Below are 20205 nucleotides of genomic sequence, written 5' to 3' on the forward strand. Positions count from 1 at the left end.
ATGTAATCCTTTTATTTCCATTGTATGGTGTTTCCTTACAACCATATTTAGACTCTAAGTAGTGATTCTGTATAGCATAGATTTGTGTTGGCATTTTCTCTCATGGCTACTTCTTAGTTTTATCCTTTCTAAATCCCAAAGAACCCAGGAACAATATGGACATCCTAGTTTATTAATGTCATTTCCAAATTCCCACCTCTCTGCTCCAGATTAGTAATCAAGTTCCTTTGAGTCTCATGTCATTTAGCTACCAACTTCTAGACTTTCTTGTCACCTCCTCCAGCAATCCCCTTTCCATCCAAAATTTCATGCCCGAACCATAGCTTTCTAAACTTTAATTCTCCTATAACTGTTCTGCATGTGGTCTTGTCACGTCACAGATGAGAGGGCTGGGTCCTAGCTCCACCATTTATTAGTCATATGATCTTGGATGATTTGCTTAACTTCTCTGAGCTCATAACAGCAATAAGCATAGTGCATACTTAATAGTTATTATGAAATAAAATGATGTGTATGAAATCCTTAGCATCATAGTTGGTGCATAATAAACCTTCCAAAAATTGTGCTATTCAGTGTTATGACCTTTGTCCTTTAATCCATATACTACCATCTTAACAAGTCTTTCCTGTCTTCATTTCCTTTCTTATTTAGCCTAGATGTGGACATATCTGCTAGTCTTTAGTACATCTCTAATTATACCCTGGGGTCCCTTGTACTTTTGTATTTATACCTCCTCAGACAGGCTGTAACCTGGAGCCATCCAGTGACCTTCACCTCCTCTGCTATGATCAGGATGTTGAGGCTCCAATGGGAAAAATCACCTAAAACTTGGGCCATGACAAATTAACACAGTCCTTCCTTAGCTCTTAGGTCAGACCTCAGTTCTTTTGTGTATACTTACATCATATTTTTTCTCATTCCTTGTGAACAGACAATTCAAGGCTGACAACTTGTTTGAAGTCTTTAGCCTCTACCAAGTTCTCCCTCAGCAGGGGGCTGCCCCAGTCCTACAGAGACAAAATTGAGAACTTCAAGCAGTAAATCCCATGGCCTCCTGCCTCTGCATCTACAGACTTACTTTTACCTCCTTCCCCCATCCTCTCAAAGGATTCGTTCAGAAATAGAGCTATATCAATTACAAAGCCTTATTAACAAACGTATTTGTTGAACACAGAGAGTGCTTATTGCTATGTAAAAATAAAAAAAAAAAGATGCTTCTCTCACTGGATTTAAAGTCTGAATAAGTAAGCTGAAATAATTCAAATATGAAAAATTAGCTTAGAAAGTATTTAAATCTCACAAGTATAAGATGTTTTAATTATATTCCTTGCTCATACATAGTTGAAAATTTTTAAATGGTAGAAGAAATATAATACAAATGATAAATTGAATTATAGCATTGTTAATAAATGTTAATGAATATTAATTTTAGGAGTGTATATGTCTTTCTGGTCCATGGAGACAGTAAAACAATGAATATTCTGTCTATATATACACACACATGTATGCATACACTTTGTTTATATGTATATGTGAGTGTGTATATGTATGCATATATGTTCTTGTTTGTCCTTTGTTTATCTAAGCATTAGATTCTAATGCTTGACTATGCTGTTAGCATATATCTGATTCTGAAATGTTCTAGTTACATATTGCGGTGATAACATTCTTTGTGTGCTTAATACCCTTGAAAATCTGTCTCTCTGATAGAATATTCCACAGCAATATTCTTAAGAGGAATATGTGTTTCAGATTTTCCAGGACAAACCAAGTTTCAGATATCCTGACCCATTAGTTCTTTGATTGTTGACTGGCTTAACGATCACTTATTGACTGTCTGCTAGACCAGGCACCGTTCAACAGGGAAGGTGGGTGCAAATGTAGATAAGAGTGATACAATTTTATAAACAGAATTACTCAGGAAAACTGCAAAGGGAACAAACAATTCAGACGGGGTTATCAGGAAATTGTCACAAGGTCATATGACCTAAACTCTGGTTTGGAAATCTAGTTCATCAACTGAGTAATTCCATAGTTCCTCATTCTATTCTTCTTTTACCGAAATGCCAAAGCCAGTGCATTGTGGCTTCTCCTGTGGAGGGCTTGAGTAAATGGCCAGCAGTAAATGGCTCGCTCCAGCCTACCACCTCTTCTCTGTGCTCTTTCATCCCCTCCGTTGCGCTGCTCACTGCCTGTCCATCCAACACCTCTCATTAGCACCTGCAACTTTGCACCCTCTTCATTTGAAAGACACACATTTTTTTTTTTTCTCAGTCTGACGCCTGCTTGCCTTGACACCAGCAGGATGAAGATCTGTCCTCTCAGACAATGTGCTAGGTGCAGAGCTCAGTCACAAATAGATCTTTAAACAACCAGCTTACCATTCCTCACAAGCCCTGCGTATTTCCTGCTGATGACACGGTGGTGGGCAGGGTGACATCTGATGGGACAGGTGGGGCATGTAGAGGAGGCAGGATTGGCAGTTAGCAGGTAAACTTCATCTTGGCAGGCTAGTCTCGGCCCTACACACAGTTGACTTGTATATCCCTGGAGATTTTTTTTTTTTCAGTTTCCTTATTTAAGAACTGAAATGTCTTCTAATGCTGCTATTCCTAGAAAGTAGCTACACAAATTCCAACTTTGTCAGAATCTTCATCTTATTCAACTGGGAACATTTTTATTTCCTATTGGTTTCTGAAATACCACACTTACCTGATTTTGCTCCTCAATAGATGTGCCTTCTAAGGCTCCCTGACTGTCTTCTTCTTGCATATCCAATTCGAGAAATTGAAGTACCCCAGGCCCTTATCCTCACCATTTTCTTTTCTCTATCTGTATGTTCTCCCTCAATGCTCTTACCTAGTCCCATGGCTTCAAATATTGTCTTTACAATGATGATTGACAGATTCATTTATCTTACTCTAAACTCTTCCCTGATGTATCCACCTGCCTGTACTATATCTGCATTTGGTGTCTGATAAGTATTTAAACTTAACATGTCTCAGACAAACCAATCACCTCCCTACTGCGGCACTGCCTGTCTTGATTCCCACTTTGTCGCTGTCAGTGGTACCATATCCATGCAGTTACTCATGCTAAAAACCTTGATAAGAGTAATTGCTGATTCTTTTCTTTTTCCCCAAATCCCACATTTCATCCATCCATAAGTCCAGGATTCTCTATTCCAAAATATATACCCATAATCTGGCCATGTTTTTTCTTAAAATTTTTAATGTTTATTTATTTTGATAGAGAGCATGAGTTGCAGGGGTTGCAGAAAGAGAGAAGGGGAGAGAGAAAATCTCAAGCAGGCTCTGTGCTGTCAGTGCAGGGTCAGATGTGGGGCTCGATCTCACGAGCCGTGAGACCATGACCTGAGCTGAAACCAAGAGTCAGATGCTTAACTGACTGAGCCACCCAGGTGCCCCTAATCTGGCTATAAGCCACGACCACCCTAGTTTAAGCTATTTTAACTCTCCCTGACCACAGCCACAACCCCCATGTTCTTCCTATCCTGCAGGACAGAGTTGTATTTCTAAAGCATAAATTATTAAGCACCCCTGCTAAAACATCTCCAATGACTTTCCATTGTAACTGGATAAAATCCTATAAGGCCCATATGATCGGGAACCTGCCTTCCCCTGCCTCAACTCTCTCCCTTGTTCACTATTCTCCAGCTGCTGATTTTTTGTACACTGGATACATCAAGCTTGTTCCATTCCCAGAGCTTTCTATTTGTTGTTCCTAACTGCTTTGAATTCTGTTCCCCAGATCTCTTCATGGTTGCCCCCTTCTCATTATGCATACTGAACTCAAATGTCATTATTTTCAGAGATGTTTCTCAATACTCTGGGAAAGGCAGCTCCTGCTCTATTATGCTCTGCTGCATTACTGTATTTCAACTTCTTCAGAGTACTTGGCAGTATCTGAAATTATCTTATTTTTTCCCACATGTTCACTATCTGTTTCTGTCTACCAGAGTATGAGCTCTTTGTGCCAACGACTCTGTCCATATCTTCATGGCCACATCCTCAGTGACTGGGTCAGTGCCTGGCCTGAGGATATACACAGTCACTATTTGTTGATTGACTGATTAACCACTAGGTTCAACCAGCTCTTACTGCTTTGCATCTTCAGCAACTAGATGAAAAAATGGAAGTTCCCTTCATAGGTGAGAATCTCATTTCTGTCATCCAGTCCCTTTAGTTCAGTCCCTGAGTCAAGTAGGAAGAGAATGTGTATTGCGATCTGAGAAGAAATTTGAAATAAATTTACAGCTATTCATTTTTAATCAAATATTATTCATCAAACATTTCTTTTTTAATTAAAAATTTTTAATGTTTACTTTTGAGAGATAGAGAGAAAGACTGAGCATGAGTAGAGAGATGGGGAGACATAGGATCTGAAGCAGTTTCCAGGTACAGAGCTGTCAGCACAGAGGCTGACACAGGGCTCAAACTCATGAACCGCGAGATCATGACCTGAGCCGAAGTCAGACATTTAACTGACTGAGCCACCCAAGACGCCCCTCAACAAACATTTCTTAGGGATCGGAGGCGTGTTGGGCAATAGGAGCGAGGCAACAAAAGCGGGTAAATCATGATCTCTACTCTTAAGGAGTTTATCGTTTGATAAAGAAAATGGACACTGTCTTAGTCAACTCAAACTTCCATAACAAGATACCAAAGATGAGGTGACTTGAACAGCAGAAATTCATTTTCCCATAGTTCTGGGGTCTGGAGGTCCAAGATCAGGGTGCTAGATGGTCAGGTTCTTGTGTGAGCCTTCTTGCTGGCTTGCCGATGGCTACCATCTTGCTGTTTCCTCACATGGCCTTTCCTCAGTGAGTGTGCAAAGGGGAGAGAGAGATTTCTCTTTCTCTTCCTCTTGTAAGACCACCAATTCTATTGGATTAGGACACTATTTTTGTGACCTCATTTAACTTTAATTTCTTCCTCAAGACCCCATCTCCAAATATTGCTACACTGGGTTTAGGGCTCCAACATATCAACTCATTCCATAGCAAACACATACCCAGGTCCTTGCAGGGCACCAGCAGAGGGAAATATGGGATGCTATGAAGCACAAGCAAGAAAAGGCAGTGTGAACAGGGGTTAGCTGGTCCAGATGCTTCCCAAAAGGAGTCGGCATGGGCCAGTGATGAGAGCCTGGTGAACTAATGTTCCTCATAAGTCTCAAGTGTCTGTAGGACACAGGGGACAAAGGGCTTTCAGTCACCAAAAGTGTCTGGAATCCACACATCAGCACTGTGTTGTTTGGATGGGGCAGGCAGAGACTTTGTTATTTCTGTGTTTATTACTGCAGGGCTAAAACTTAGAGGAAGAAGGGGTCTTGTATTTCATTTTAGGGTTGATGTGATCTGTCAGGGGTTCCTGTGGTTTCTAGACCTCTACATGGCTCATGCCCCAGTATGATGGATTTCCAACAACTGAGAGAATTGTTGTTTTCTGGTTGTTGCTAGAATGTTTAATGCAGTCCTTTATGCCCATGATATTTCCCCCAAATCAGAGGTAAGATAAAACTGGGAATCTACAGGCTCAGCGATGATTACTTGGTCCAGCCAGATTAAGCAAGGCCAAGCTAAGGCAAAATTGCCACGTGTGTCTTTTTGATTTCTTGGCACCTCTTTTGAATAAGTTGCCTATTGGTAAAAGTGAAAATAGGTAAAATAATCATACTAGGCACCTACTAGTATTTTCTTATGCATTATCTTAGCCGGTGAGAAAAATAGTATTTAATCTTGTTTCTCACATTCATGGAAGAATGTTTAGAGTAGGGACAGCATTTGCCTGGAGCAAACTCCAAGTCAGCACTCTTTCCTCTGTGGCATATTGTCTTAGTGTCACATGCTGTCCCCCTGCAGCTGCCATGAAGCCAAGCACTGGGATGACCAGGCACTAATCAAGTGACCTTTTCTCCGTCTTGGTAGCAACCTGTGCTGCCTTCTCCAGTCTTCATTCTGCTCAGTGGTTAGCAGTGTCCTTGTTAGTTTCCCAGCTAGCTGGAAGGTTCTCAGAGACCTCAGATGATGTTTTATCTGTCTTGGTGTTTCAGCCCTTAACAGAGTCTGACACATAGTTGGGAGGCAATAAGTGTTTGTCAAATAAAGTGTCAATGCCATATCATCTCTTAGAATCATAACATTTGAGGTGGCCTTAAATACCCTATTTAGCAAATAAGGCACAGAACTCAGAGAATAGAAGGATTTGTGTAAGGTCACCCTGAGTGCCATTGTTTTTTTTTTTTTTTTTTTTTTTTTGAATTTTTTTTAATGTTTATATATTTTTGAGACAGGGGGAGACAGAGTGTGAGTGGGGGAGGGGCAGAGAGAGAGGGAGACACAGAATCTGAAACAGGCTCCAGGCTCTGGGCTGTCAGCACAAAGCCCGATGCGGGGCTTGAACCCACAAACCGTGAGATCATGACCTGGGCCTAAGTCGGACGCTTAACCGACTGAGCCATCCAGGTGCCCCCTGAGTGCCATTGTTTAGAAGAGAACAGATTCTCAGTCCAGGTTCCTTCCTCTCTATAACCCTGTGTCAGCCACACCAGGTCCTCAGAAGGGCCTCCTCTTATGTGTTTAAGGAGATGGGTATTTGGAGAAAAGGTCCTTCCCAGGCTCCTTCAATTGTGGGCCATACACATATATTCACTTTCTTCACTGTTTCCTTTAGCAGATACAAGTATAAACTCTGGATATTTGAAATAAATTATTTTGTTTCCTTTATGTTTCATACACTTAAATGATAAGCATAGTAATCGGTTAGTAAAAAGAACTTCCAGGTCATTTATCAACTGAACTTTCCCTTGTAGTTTTACTTATTGCTGATGTACAGCATGCACATGTTATTAATTCCTTTGTACAAACTCTTTTTTTTTAATTTTTTAAAAAAAATATTTATTCTCAAGAGAAAGAGAGAGACAGAGACAAAGACAGAGTATGAGCGGGAAAGGGGCAGAGAGAGAGGGAGACACAGAATCTGAAGCAGGCTCCAGGCTCTGAGCTCTCAGCACAGAGCCCAACACGGGGCTCAAACTCACAAGCCGTGAGATCATGAACCAAGCCAAAGCTGGACACTTAACTGACTGAGCCACCCAGCTGCCCCTCCTTTTCTTCTTGTCCTTATTATTTGTTCCAACTCATGAACGCCTGAATCTTTGCAGATTACCAGCTGCTCCGACTTAGACTCACTTCAGGGCAAGTGGAATTATTTCCTGCTTCCAGCCATTCCCTCCAGATTCGAGTACTGGTTTGGAACTGTCTTTAGTCGCTTGCATCTGTATTAATTCTTCAGTGAAGCAAGATCTGGCTTGGCCTGAATATTCCAACATCCTCCCATCCCTCTGCCTGGTGGGTTTTCCCAGACAAGTGGTCCTTGTGTGTGCTGGCCTATCTCACGAGAACAAGCTCTGTCTGGCACTGAGTAACTTTCCCAAAGTGCCCCAAATCCCTCCCTAGTAAGGCTGAGACTAGAATCACAGTGTCTCTCCTTCCATCCAGTCCACTGTCCTCTGTAATACATTACCCACTCATATTAAGCTAGAGACACTAGAAAACATGGCTGTCACTTCTCTAGTAAAATGACATAGGTCCCATTTTTTTGAAATAGAACATTGATAATATTAGGATATAAATAATTCTGTCAAGACATTACTAGTATTCCAAATGGTCTAAGATGCATTGTAAATGAGTAAGCAGCAGGGGATATGTAATCAAATGCCTCTATTGAAAAATAAATGTATAGCGCGGGCTTAAAAAGAGCGGGAGCAACAAAAAGGCTTGTCTGAAAGTCCCACTAAATACAAACAGATCTTCCTCAACACTTTTGTGCCAGTTCACGTACAGATTGTATTAGACACCATAATTGCAGAATTATAACCTAGCAGGGACATTTATTATGGGATGACTCAAATAGAAGCAATAGGAAGCCAAGTGGCTAGATCAAGACCTTAATGATACAATCTGTGAAACGAGCAATTGGGAGTGAAGAATTGTTGCTTTAGAAAATTTATGTTATAATAATGTCTGATAGATTTGACATTGGGAGCATCTCAAAATCAGAAACGAATCTATCTCCCTTTGAACAAAGTCCTTGCCTTGCTATTAAATGGGTTTTCTGGATCTTATAGAAAGATCTTGAGCCACAAAAACGTTCTTTAACAGAGGAGTGAAGGTGATGTTAATTACATAACGGATCTCCTAGCCCTGAGCAGGGAAGACCTCATTTTGTCCTGGTTCTGTGGCCTGTGGCCATCAGTCCCACCATGCTCTGGGGAATGGTACAGGAGGGAGCTCTCTGACATGTTTCCCACATCAACTTTTGCTCCAACATCGACTCTCTTATTGCTTTAACTTGTCCAGACTTTTATTTTTTGCTTTAAAGTTTGCCTCTGCCATTGTCCTTTCAGGATGGAGAGTGGCAGAGGTGAAATTATCACAAGCTGGGTCAGTACTCACTCCCTCTAGAAATTCTTAGCCTGCTGCGTTCCTAAATAAGCTGAGACACTCTCATATCTTGAGATCTCTGTGAACTCTGTACAGCTAGCGAGAAAATTCGTGTCAAACACCCTCCATACGCTGGGATTTTGTTTGTCTGGTGGCCTAAAAGTTGTGGAACCGAATATTTCTAGTGGGCTTTCTTCTTGCAAGTTAGTGATTCGCTCAGTGCAACGAGAATGAGGTATCTCTGGTCACTGGTCATGAGCTGTGCTTCAAGGAGGGAGGACACATTAATCCACAGTTAGAGAGCGTGTGTGGTGGATGTGGTCTACAGGGACCCCTCCCCACTTTCTGCAGGATGTGATTCTTCACTCAGGGAAGTGTAGAAAATGGCCGAATCCCATTTTAATGCCTGTTATTGAAATATAAGCAGTGGATAGCTGGTGCTAAGAAATGGGTGAGATAAAATAGCTACTGGCAAGTACTCTTTTCTAGATGTTGCTGACTGTCTCCAGGTCCCTGCTTATCTCTGGTACCTGCCAACTTGGACCTTGTTTCTTCTGGCTACGCCATATCCCCCTTGTGTTACCCCATGACCAAGAAAAAGGCTCCGCTGCAGTCTCTTTCCCTGTTTGTCCCTTCTGACTGTGTCCTTCTGCACTCATAGCTTTCCCGTCAGTGTCTGCCTTAGGAGCACCTCTGTGAGCTGCTTGACAGCAGCCTGAATCCCACCCAGCACAGCCTAAGCATGGAAGGTGCTAAGTGTGCTCCACCCATGTAGAGAAATCCAAATTATTTGTGCTTTCATTTTATTTTATTTTATTTTATTTTATTTTATTTTATTTTATTTTATTTTATTATTATTTTATTTGCCTTTTTTCTTTTACTGCCTTCTCCATGCCCCGAGACATCTTCCTGAACTAGGATAACTCCAGAGAGTTTTAATGGGCATTTGTCCATTTGTGAACGCTTGTGGGGACAATCCCATTGATGCTCTGCCCATATTACCACCCACCCCCATGCCTCTCAGTGAACATCAACTTGACTTAACACTGTTACCCCCAGCATCTGTCTGAGGGCTTTCTTTGGTCCCCAGAGTTCACTTTCCTGTCCCTGTGGTAGGCTGAAAGCATCAGATAATTAATATCCCCTGCCCCTCTCCACAGCAGCCTATCTCAATGACCGAGTGTTGGTATATAAGACCTTCACCCCTGAGCTGACATTGCCCTGCAACACTCTATTTTGTACTGGCTCCCGAGTCCCCAGTGGGAGTCACTTGTGTTCTTAGAGCTCACCTACTAGAAAACAAACCCCTCATTAGCTGTTTTCCTTACCTGCCTATTTCCCCACTCCCTCATTAGGGTTTCTTGGAATTGCCTCCAGAATAGACTTCTTGCACGCAATTCCTTGAACCAGTCACTTCTAAAGAAACCTAAACTAAGAAGCTGTTTAAACAATACCAAGTAAGGACATGACTTAGGAAGCTATTTTTCATACTGACGAATGAGCCAGCCCTTTGCTTCTCTTCCCTTTTCCATCTTTTGTGTGGATCTGACTTCTAAAACCTGTATTTTTTTTTCTTTTACTAGGAGGATAATGTAATATGCTCAATAATAATGACCATGTAATTTCAATTTTTATATTAAACAAATGAGTGAGTAGCTTGGATTTAAAAGTATTATAGGACAATTAAAAACCTTGTACTGAGCAGTTTCTGATTTTCTGTCAACACAAACTGCATCCTCTTAAAAGATATTTAAACCATGGTTTCATTTTTTAAATCAGGAGCATCGGTTAGACACTATGAAATATACTTGATGTCAGGAAGTATTATTTATGCCTGCTTTTTTTCCCAGAACCCTCTGACAGAATTGTTTGTAAGCGTTTAGCCTCTTAGAGCAGTGATATAGGAGATAACTACCAATGGCTCCTGCGGGACTCTCTGTTACAAAGAAAAACACTGCCTCATATTGCCTTTGTCCTGGATATCCCAGGAAAAGATTTTTTTTTTCCTTTTTGTTCTAATTGGACTATATTTTTAAAAATTTCTAAATACCAAATGTGGCAAGCCAGATTAAGATGGTATTGGTTTCTAAAGGTTGTGAAGCTTGTTAAAACACACACAGACTGGAAACCTAGTGCCTACAGGTTAGTGTGAAAAAACAGTCGTGATTCAACAGCCACCATCTAAAGGTGGAGAGTGGGGTGGAATTTGAGAGAAAATTCTAGTGGTCCGATCTGTTCCATGTGCCTTATTTGCTTTATTTTTAATCTCATACCAATGGTCCACAGCCAAACTACCTATGAGAGAGAAACTTCCTTTTAGAAAAGGGAAAACATTTGACTGATCTTAGGCTTCCTCAGTGGACTGCATATTCAGTAAACAGTTTTTATCTGTAGACATAGCTCACAGTATATCATCGGGTCCTCAGTGATATTTAACAATATATTTAAATATAACAATATTTAGTTGTGTGGCTTTTCTTCAGAATTATGCTATAAGTTTATTGATGGTGGGGACCCTGCTTCTACTCTTAAGTATCCCACATTCCACATCATGTTATTTTACTTAACTAAGGCATTGTAACCACAGAGGATGTTTTACAGATATTTGCTGAAAGAATATTCATAATGTTCTTGCTCCATAATTTTCCATTTCTTTTTAATTTAATTCACATTCTGAAATTCCAAAAATCCAAAAGATGGTGTCTATTTGTGTGGTGATCTTCCATTTTATGATATCATTTAGAATATATTCTCAGAAGCTGCCTCTGCTACAAAATGCTAACAATGTTTTAGATAACATTTAGGTTGAACAGTTGGAAATTAGCAATGTTCAACCTTTGGTGAACATTAGATTCATCTTGTCCAAAATACAGATGCCTAGATCTTAGCTCGGGAAATTCTGGTTCATGAGTCTGAAATAGGGCCCTGAAATATGTATTCAAATTTTTTTTTATGTTTTTATTTTATTTTTGAGAGAGAGACAGAGTGAGAGCAGGGGAGGGGCAGAGAGAGAGGGAGATAGAATCTGAAGCAGGCTCCAGGCTCTAAGTTGTCAGCGCAAAGCCAGACGTGGGACTCGAACTCAAGGACTATGAGATCATGAACTGAACTGAAGTCAGACGCCCAACCCGACTGAGCCACCCAGGCACCCCTGATATATGTATTTTTAAGAAGCTTCTTGTGTATATCAATGTTTTACAACCATTCCCCTAAAATCTTGCTATTGCTTTTCCCTAAATCCTAGTATTAAAAAAACAAAACAAAACAAAACAAAACAAAAACCATGAGGAACACTCTATGTGTTTTTAATTTTTTTTTTGTAAAAAATTATATAATATAAAGGATATGATTCACTACATTACTTTATGATCCTTGTGTACAGATCATTGTGACATCATGAGAAATATCTCCCAAAGCTCAGGGTCTAGTAATCGTTCAGATTTTTTTTTCTTGATAAGTTTACTTCCAGTTATTATTCACTTATGAAACCAATTATTTTTCTTTCTTCATTCTGGCTGCTAGAAAAACTGAACCAAAATTTTATGACATTACTGTCGCCTTTCTCCAATAGGCTTTTAAACTATAAATATTCATTTTTCCTTTCCTTTAAGGCTTGATTTAAAAAAGGAAAATGAGCCAAAGGTTCTTATCTTATTGAAAAAAGGCTTCTATTTAAAGTTGCATAAAATCCTTTTTAGAAGTTTTCTCAGTCCTGAATTCCCTCGAAAACAGAGCTTGAGGCAAGGATTAAATGTTGATGCTTTGTTTGCTAGGTGCAAACCCAGGGCAGCAGAAGTGAGGAAAAAATGGAGGGAATGCGAAGAACGAGATGCGGCAATAAAATGTGATACATCACTGTGTGGGCGGCTGCTTCATGATGAGCTGTGAAGAGACACAGAGGTGATCCAGCAGGGCTCTCACTCAATATGTGGATCCTTCAGGACTCTCTGTAGGGGGAGACTTACCTTAGATAAGCCCATTAGAGGGAGGAACAAAGGGGGAAGTCTTTTGTCTAGATTCATTCCATTTCTGATTTTCCATGGGGCAAAATTGGCCCCATGGAAAACTAACTCCTTCATACTTCCAGAGTAGGTTTTCTAAGCCTTTTGGAGGCTGCTTTGGGATGCCAGATCCCATACTCTGCAGTGTGATGTTTCATTCAAGTTTGGAAGTTGTTGAAGGAGCCAGTAACTCAGTTCATGTGCCTGGCCCACAGCTCTAAGGCCCAGTGACTTGTTGGCCCCTAGTGGTAGCATCAAGTCCAGCAAACTGGTCAGCTGAAGAAATTCAAGATGACAGATGAGATGTGCATTTGACATGCAAATAGATAAGGAAGTAGGGAACATGTTAAAGGCATAGGGTGGAAAAAAGTCAGGAGGGAATAAAACTCCATAGCTAATAGAGTAGTGAATGTAAGAATGCTGGGAAGAGGGCAAAGCTTATTTAACCATTTTAAATTAGTAAGTGAAGAATTCCTAGCTTAAATGATTGGGTAGAAATACAATTAACAAGAATATAGAAAATAAGTGAAACCCATTTATTGGGAGGTAAGAGGATTGAGTTTGTTGAAGTAGCAAGGACACTTTTGGACATGTTAGGGTTGAGGTGCCTGCAGGATTGGATATGTGAGTGGAGCTTAGGGGTGAAGCCCGGACTAACCACATGGACTTCAGATCATCAGCATGGAGGGGGTACTGACATCCTTGAATGAATAAAATTAGTGATAAGAGCAAGGAAGAAAGTGAGCCAAGCACAAGAACTTGAGGAATATCAACATGTGAGGAATGGATAGTATGTATGCATGGGAAGAGTTGGCAATAAGGGACACTTAGAAAGAATTGCCAGAGATATGGAATTAGAAATTTCCTGTGGGTGTCACTAGTAACTTATTTGGCATGGAACATGCACTCCCACTCTTTGTGTGGACACAGAAATGTATCTTTGGGTCTGTAAATATCACCCTAAGCTTTCAGTTAGCATGCACATACTCATGAGAGAGAGAAAAAGCAAGAGAGAATATAAATGAGAATGCATTGAGTGTCTATAATAGATCATGAACCATGTTGGGCACTTGATATATGGTGCCACTTTCATTCCTTCACAATAATCCTATGAAGTGAGTGGGTCATTATTATCATTCTTACAAGGCAGGAAACTTGGCCTCAGGGCCTGACATTAGTAATAGTGCTGGCATTGGAGCCTCAAGTTTGTTTGAACTCAAAGTCCATGTACTTTCCTTACACTGGACTACCTTTGCCTTTCACCCATGACAATGGGCATCTGGCCATAAAAATCTTGCTGAAAAAGCAGCTCTGGATTGCAGAGAGAGTTCCAGACCCTACTTCCAGTTTAGTGCCGCACTTAAGCTGCTTGTCTGTAAAACTAAAATAGATGATAGTAAAATTTTATTTTTAACCTCTCTTGAGAAACCATTTGAACATTTGAAACTTTTACTTTTCATCTTTACTGATCCCCCTCACTAGTGCTCAGAATAATGAACATCATACAAAATGTTTTCTCCAGAAGGAAATCCTACAATGATATGGTATAGGAGAGAATAATGTTTTTTTAAATGTGATTACATGCACCAGACAATACGTTGAAGTGTGAATTTTAGAGATTAGATATATTCCACAGATAATATGTAAACATTCCAGGCAGACACAATTAATGATGAAACACAGAGGTAGTCTAAGTGGACCACTACCGACATAATGCTGTAGTGGACATGCTTGGCCTGTATTTTTTCCAACATTTGAATGGAATATTTATGCTTTTATGATAAAATAAAAGAGCATAGTGAAATAAGCTATTACATGGTCCATTAAAACTACTTTTAAGTGACTCTCCATAGCACAAGATTCCACAAATTTTGCATTTGCAAAAGGAACTTTTCAATTAAGCAGAGACCACTGTTCTCAGAACTCAAAGAAGAGTGCAGGTGCCATTCTAGGTCTTTCTGAAAATGATAATTCTATATTTGCTATGTGATGATGAGGAGAGATCTCCATAACAGCCATCATACACATGAGCCAAGACAAGCCAAATGATGTAAGAGAGTAAATCTGATTACTTAGTTTGAGAATAGGAGAAAGTTAGTCTAGAACTACTGTGGTTTTACCCACAGCTTGATTTCTCTCTTGCCCACCTTTTTGTTGTTTATGGAGCCTGCAGATTTGAATCAAAGACATATCCAAAGATTCAAAAGTGCATGACGCACCATCTCTTTCTTATTTACAGTCTCAAGGAAAACATGGCAAACATACAAACATCAAATTTTTATTTCTGTGTGAAATCTAGGCACTTTTCCCAAGCAAAAAAGATAACAGAATTAAATTGTATTCATGCCATTTGTGAAAAAATTGTTCCTGCTTTTCATCTAAATAAAGCAGACGACTCATTTTCCTTTAAGTCATTCAACTGGCAATCAAGCTTTCCAGACAGATGCAATAAAAAAAAATGTATATAATTTGATGGATCATCCACTTGATTAGGATATTTTTTTGTGTGATTTTCTTTGGATATCCCCTCATGGGATGAATTTTGACCCTACATAGCTCTTCATCCAACCCATTTTTGCTTTGTAATAGTGTGTCTACCTAAGGCATAACATGCTTACAAAGTTTTGCCTGTTTGATCTAGGATAAGTAAAAATACACTGTTTTTTGTGCAGTGGTATTCTTTAAATTTATTTATGTGTGTTTCTGTGAATGCTTTCTCAGTTTCCTGGACATATTGTATAAAATGGAAGCTTCCCAAGCCCTGGATTCAATAATCAATGGGGATTTATTTGTGGATTCTTTGTACTTTTGCTTTCAATGCTTGGTATTATTGGGAGATACTTTTGTTTTTATTCTTTAAACGAACTCTGTCCAGTTCACCAATTGGAACCTGTTAAAATTGCAGTGCACTGATTAATCTTGTAACAACTATAATAGTTAAAGATGCTGTCTTACCTGGGAACTGGTTAACTACATCAGGTTAGAATAAAGAAGGGACTAAGGCCTACATTTGACCATTGACACAGCAAATTATGTGACCTGTATTTTCTCTGAGTTAGTAGTCTGTGGGCTCAGCTGGAACATGGAGAGTCTCAAAAATAAACTGAAAGGGCTTGAAAACTTGAGGGAAGCTAAGGTTCAACGCTATGGGAAAAATTTGGAGGGGTGACAGACCAAAGGACCTTAAATTGATTACCCATCAAAGAATCAAAAAAAGTGAGGGTATGTGAGAAGAATATTGAGAAGTATCCAGAAAAAAGAAAATCTGAGTGCTCTTTTGTCATACTGAATGTTGGTTTGGCCAAGTTCAAAAGGCAGATAGTAAGTCAGATTGGCCAGTATCAGAGCCTAAACTGTGGTTTTGGGGATGAAGTTCTTGCTTAAAAGCAAATAACCAAACCTCAGGCAGTGGTCAGGTAACCAACAGGCTGGTAAACAACCCTGGGGCAGTGGTCAGCATGTTGCTGGCAGTAAAACACACAGTCAGCCACAGGGACGGCCAATGTGAAGTGGGGGAGTGTTGCAGTGGGCAGGAGCAGTGTGGCCTTGAGATCTAGAGGAAATGTGCACACTTCATTCAGTTAAAGCGGTGCTACTCAAAACATAGTTCACGGTGCTGATCCAAAAAAAACTGATTTTTTCGGGTCTGTAATGAGGCAAGTATAGAAATTGAGAGTAAACATTTAGAAACTTTTACTGTAACTTTTATAGAGTAATTTTAAGTCTGTTAGATCTGATAATAAAACTTGGGGCTTGCATCTTCCATGTCTTTGTTTTTTATTTTATTTTGCCACTAATTTAATTTTTATTGGATTTTACGCAAGTGTGGTCTGCAACATATTGAAAATTAAAAGTCAATAAAAATGAAAAAATCTGGTCCTTTACCACAGATATTTGGAGAAGCACTGACTGTGTAAGAGAAATAAAACAGACCTCAGCAGGTCTCAGTTTCTTCCTTGCCTTCTAGCTTTGCTTGCTTGCTTTCTTTCTTTCTTTCTTTCTTTCTTTCTTTCTTTCTTTCTTTCTTTCTTTCTTCTGTCTACCTCCCCTCCTTGGGAACTTTAAAGACCTGATAAATCACAAGGCTTACTGAAGCACTTCTTGGAAAATACTGCGCTGATGGTTGTGAGTACCCAGACTGCAGGTTTCGGATAACATTGAGAAGTGGCCACCTAAGTGAAAACTACAAGGATACACACTCAACTTTCCCCTGCCCTATAAATTCTGACCCTGTTTCAGCTGGATGTCACTGGTCTTCAGTGCTCCCTGATAGCACATCAGCTGAACAAAGCCTTTTAGTTCTATTTGCATCCCTTAAATGGTTTCCTTTAACAATTGAATATATTTAAGCACTAAGGGGTGCTAAAAATGACAACCATTTTTAAGCTGAGGGTTGTGGGTGAGTTTTATCCTGCTGCCAGTCTATGTTATACACTTGAAATTTAAGTGCTCAGGTATAGACTGAGTAGTAGATTTCCAAACTCACCTGACCAGAGTGACACATGTGACTTCTTTTCTGTTGTGTTGGAGTACTGTAATTGAGGAGAAGGGTAGAGCACCTTGTGGGTCTCTTTGTGGACAGTTGGAATGGCACTGGAGCAGCAGTGGGGACTGTCATGAGGACGTAAGCACTTTTCAGACATCACGGCCAAGGCAAGAATCTGGTCTCTAGACTTGGCATGATGGGAGATGTATCAGTCTAGACTTTGGGAGCCCCATCAGAAGCCTCACTGTGTGGGGCACCATAGCAAGTTCAGATTACAATGAGTGTGACCAGCTGCTCAGTCCTGAGGTGTGGGACTAGAACTTGCTCACTTCCTCCTGCCTGAGGTTGAGAGGGGCTCTATCTAGGGACTACAAGAGGGGAGGTTGGGTGTTACAGGTATGTGTGTGTATTTGCCTGTGGTTAAGGGCAGTTGGGCCACCTGTGAAGGAAGAAATCATATATGTGGGCTGGGACCCAAGCAGGACTCTGCCAATTTCCTATACTTTCTACACAATTCATATTGAGTTGTGTAGGAATGCTTTAGTCAGTCCAGATTTATCTTGGTAGAACTTGGAGATGAAAATTAACATGGTTTACTGTTTCAGATTCTGTGTCTCCCTCTCTCTGACCCTCCCCCATTCATGCTCTGTCTCTCTCTGTCTCAAAAATAAATAAACGTTAAAAAAAATAAAAAAAAAAAAAAGAAAATTAACATGGCTTAGGCTTAGGTCGGAATAACAGAGAAAATCTGACAGGGGAAACTTTACCTTCCTTATCTCTTGCTTTTGCCCTAGGAGGAATGACAGATACTCTAATTCATGGAAATAAGGCAAAAAAAAAAAAAAAAAAAAAAAGAGAGAGAGAGAGAGAGAACTTTCTCCATCACCTGCATTCCCTCTCCACCCGCCCTCTCCACAACCATCCAACTAAACAGCTATTTAGTGAGCAGCTCTATGAGCAGGACTCATGGCAGGTGTTGGGGGTGAGCAAAAAGATGACTGTATCGAAATGCCATTGTTGTTTTGAAGCAGCTTTTAGTTTTAATAGGGATATTCAAACATAGGAAAGATTATTTGTACTACTTCGAATAGTTCAGGAGGACCAAGATAAGTTGCAAACTTTGCATGATTAGTAGAGACAATCACTGTCCAAGGATCCAGAGGATGACCTGGGCACTGTGCACCATGAAGAAGGACAGGCAGAAAGGACTGGCCCCAGAACTGAAGGCTCAGTTGGACTGAATGATAGGGATCCTCTCTCCCTTCCCACACTTCTCCTTTATATAGCATATGCTTAAGCAATCACCATCCTCATATGTCCCTCCTCCAGATGTCTCCAACCCCATCCCCAACCTGCCTCTAGACACAGTCCTGAGAGAGGAAGCCTTACTTGGACTACCACACAGCCACACACTTATGAGCCCTCACCATACTCCAATTCTTAGATTCAGAGCAAGTGGCTGGTTCTGTAAGAAGGCATATCATTGTGTGTGAGGTGTTAACCTAGTTTTTACTGAAAGAAAGACAATTTTGGCTTTTAGTGGAGAAGACCCTTATACTAGGGGAGGGTTCCTTTGGTGAAGCCCTTCAGCTTTATCTTGGAAATTTAGCTCCTCAACTTCCTTAAAGTTGGTGCAGAAAGCATTTAAGTCTATATATGTATGTCTATGTGTGTATGTATGTGTATGTATTTATGTGTGTGTTTGTATATATTTGTGTGTATATTTGACAATTAAAGCCCTCCTGATTAACCTTAATTATAGGCCTAAATTGAACACCTACTGTGTGTAGAGCCTTATGTTAGAAATACATAAATAAATCAGAGAGTCTCTGTTCTCCAGGGACTTATAACCAAGTAAGACAAGAAGTCAGAGCATTAGATAATTAAAATGCAATGGAAAAAAGAGGAGGGAAAAAGATGAGAGAAAATTTCTGTTAAGAAGTTTTGATTGATTTGACTATGTCTACTTATTGAATTAAACATTTTCTAGTCCGATTTCCCCACCACATTGTATCTATTGATTAAAGATCAATTATTTGTATTGTCTGATCAGGAAAAATCCTGTGGTATTCCACATACCTGGTAATACTTATACCTAGAAACAATCAGTTGGAGCATCAGAAAAGTATTTTGCAGCTATTGGGATTTTATCTCATGGGATTGCAGGCCTAATATTTTATTTTTCTATACATGTTCACAAAAAATTCCACAATAAATTCATTATACCCTTTAATAACATACATTGTGATTTACTTGATGTTCAAAATAAGCATATCACATAATGGCACATGAAAAAAAATTAATTGTGTGTTCTTTTTTTTTCCCAATCTGTAGTTTAATCTTATATCACAAAATCCAGGGAGTTTTTAAAAATACACGTCTCTTTGTCTCTTCAAATACTTCCTTTTGGAAAGGCACATTGGAATCTTGGTGGGAGGAAAACTTATCTTTTTAAGTTTTTATTTATTTTGAGAGATAAAGGGAGAGCGAGTGGGGAATGGGCAGAGAGAGAGAGGGATAGAGAGAATCCCAAGCAGGTTCCACACTCTCAGAGCAGAGCCTGACGTGGGGCTTGAATCCATGAACTATGAGATCATGACCTGAGCAGAAATCAAGAGTCTTAACCGACTGAGCCACCCAGGTGCCCCACACTGTAGTTATTTTTGACACCCCCTCCCCCATCCACAAACATTGCTTTTAAATAGCCATGAAATTCAAATAATAGTTAAATGAATATTCCCATCCAAGTAACCAAAAAGGAAAGGACCATTTGGATATTTCTCTAAAGATTAATTATTTCTTCAGTGTTCAATTTATCTTTTATCAATATTACCTTTAAATGGTTATTCATTTCATTTGTTCATCCATACATCTATCCATTCAAATATTTATTGAGTGCCTCTTTGTATCAGATGCTCCCCAGAGCTTGGTACACAGATTGTAATGCAGCATTCTAGAAAAAAAAAATTAAGCTTATTTATTTATTTCTTTTGAGAGAGAGAGGGTATGAGTGGGGGGGGGCGGAGAGAGGGAGAGAGAGAGAGAGAGATAGAGAGAGAGAGAGAGAGAGAGAGAGAGAGAGAGAATCCCAAGCAGGCTCCAAGCTGTCAGCATAGAGCCTGACATGCGGTTTGATCTCACAAACTGTGAGATCATGACCTGAGCTGAAATCAAGTCAGACGCCTACCCAACTGAGCCAACTAGGTACCCCAGAAAGTTGTTTTAAAAAGTAAAATATATAATATGTTAGA

The 20205-nt window shown here is 39.9% G+C and overlaps 1 protein-coding gene across 3 annotated transcripts in view; it reads left to right on the forward strand.

The window, feature by feature from the left end:
• The window catches only part of ZMAT4 (zinc finger matrin-type 4), a 343796-nt gene that overhangs the window by 250790 nt on the left and 72801 nt on the right, over window positions 1-20205 (forward strand). Inside the window, exon 6 of one of the 3 annotated variants that reach the window (XM_027071140.2) lies at window positions 932-5005. The exons of the other annotated variants lie outside the window; for them this stretch is intronic. Within the exon in view, the coding sequence (XP_026926941.1) occupies window positions 932-1041 (110 nt within the window). The 3' untranslated portion in view covers window positions 1042-5005. Of the gene's footprint in view, window positions 1-931; window positions 5006-20205 lie in introns of those variants that run through there. 3 annotated transcript variants of the gene reach the window in all.

This window comes from Acinonyx jubatus, chromosome B1 (assembly GCF_027475565.1).
Source record: "Acinonyx jubatus isolate Ajub_Pintada_27869175 chromosome B1, VMU_Ajub_asm_v1.0, whole genome shotgun sequence".
NCBI classification, from domain to species: Eukaryota; Metazoa; Chordata; class Mammalia; order Carnivora; family Felidae; genus Acinonyx; species Acinonyx jubatus.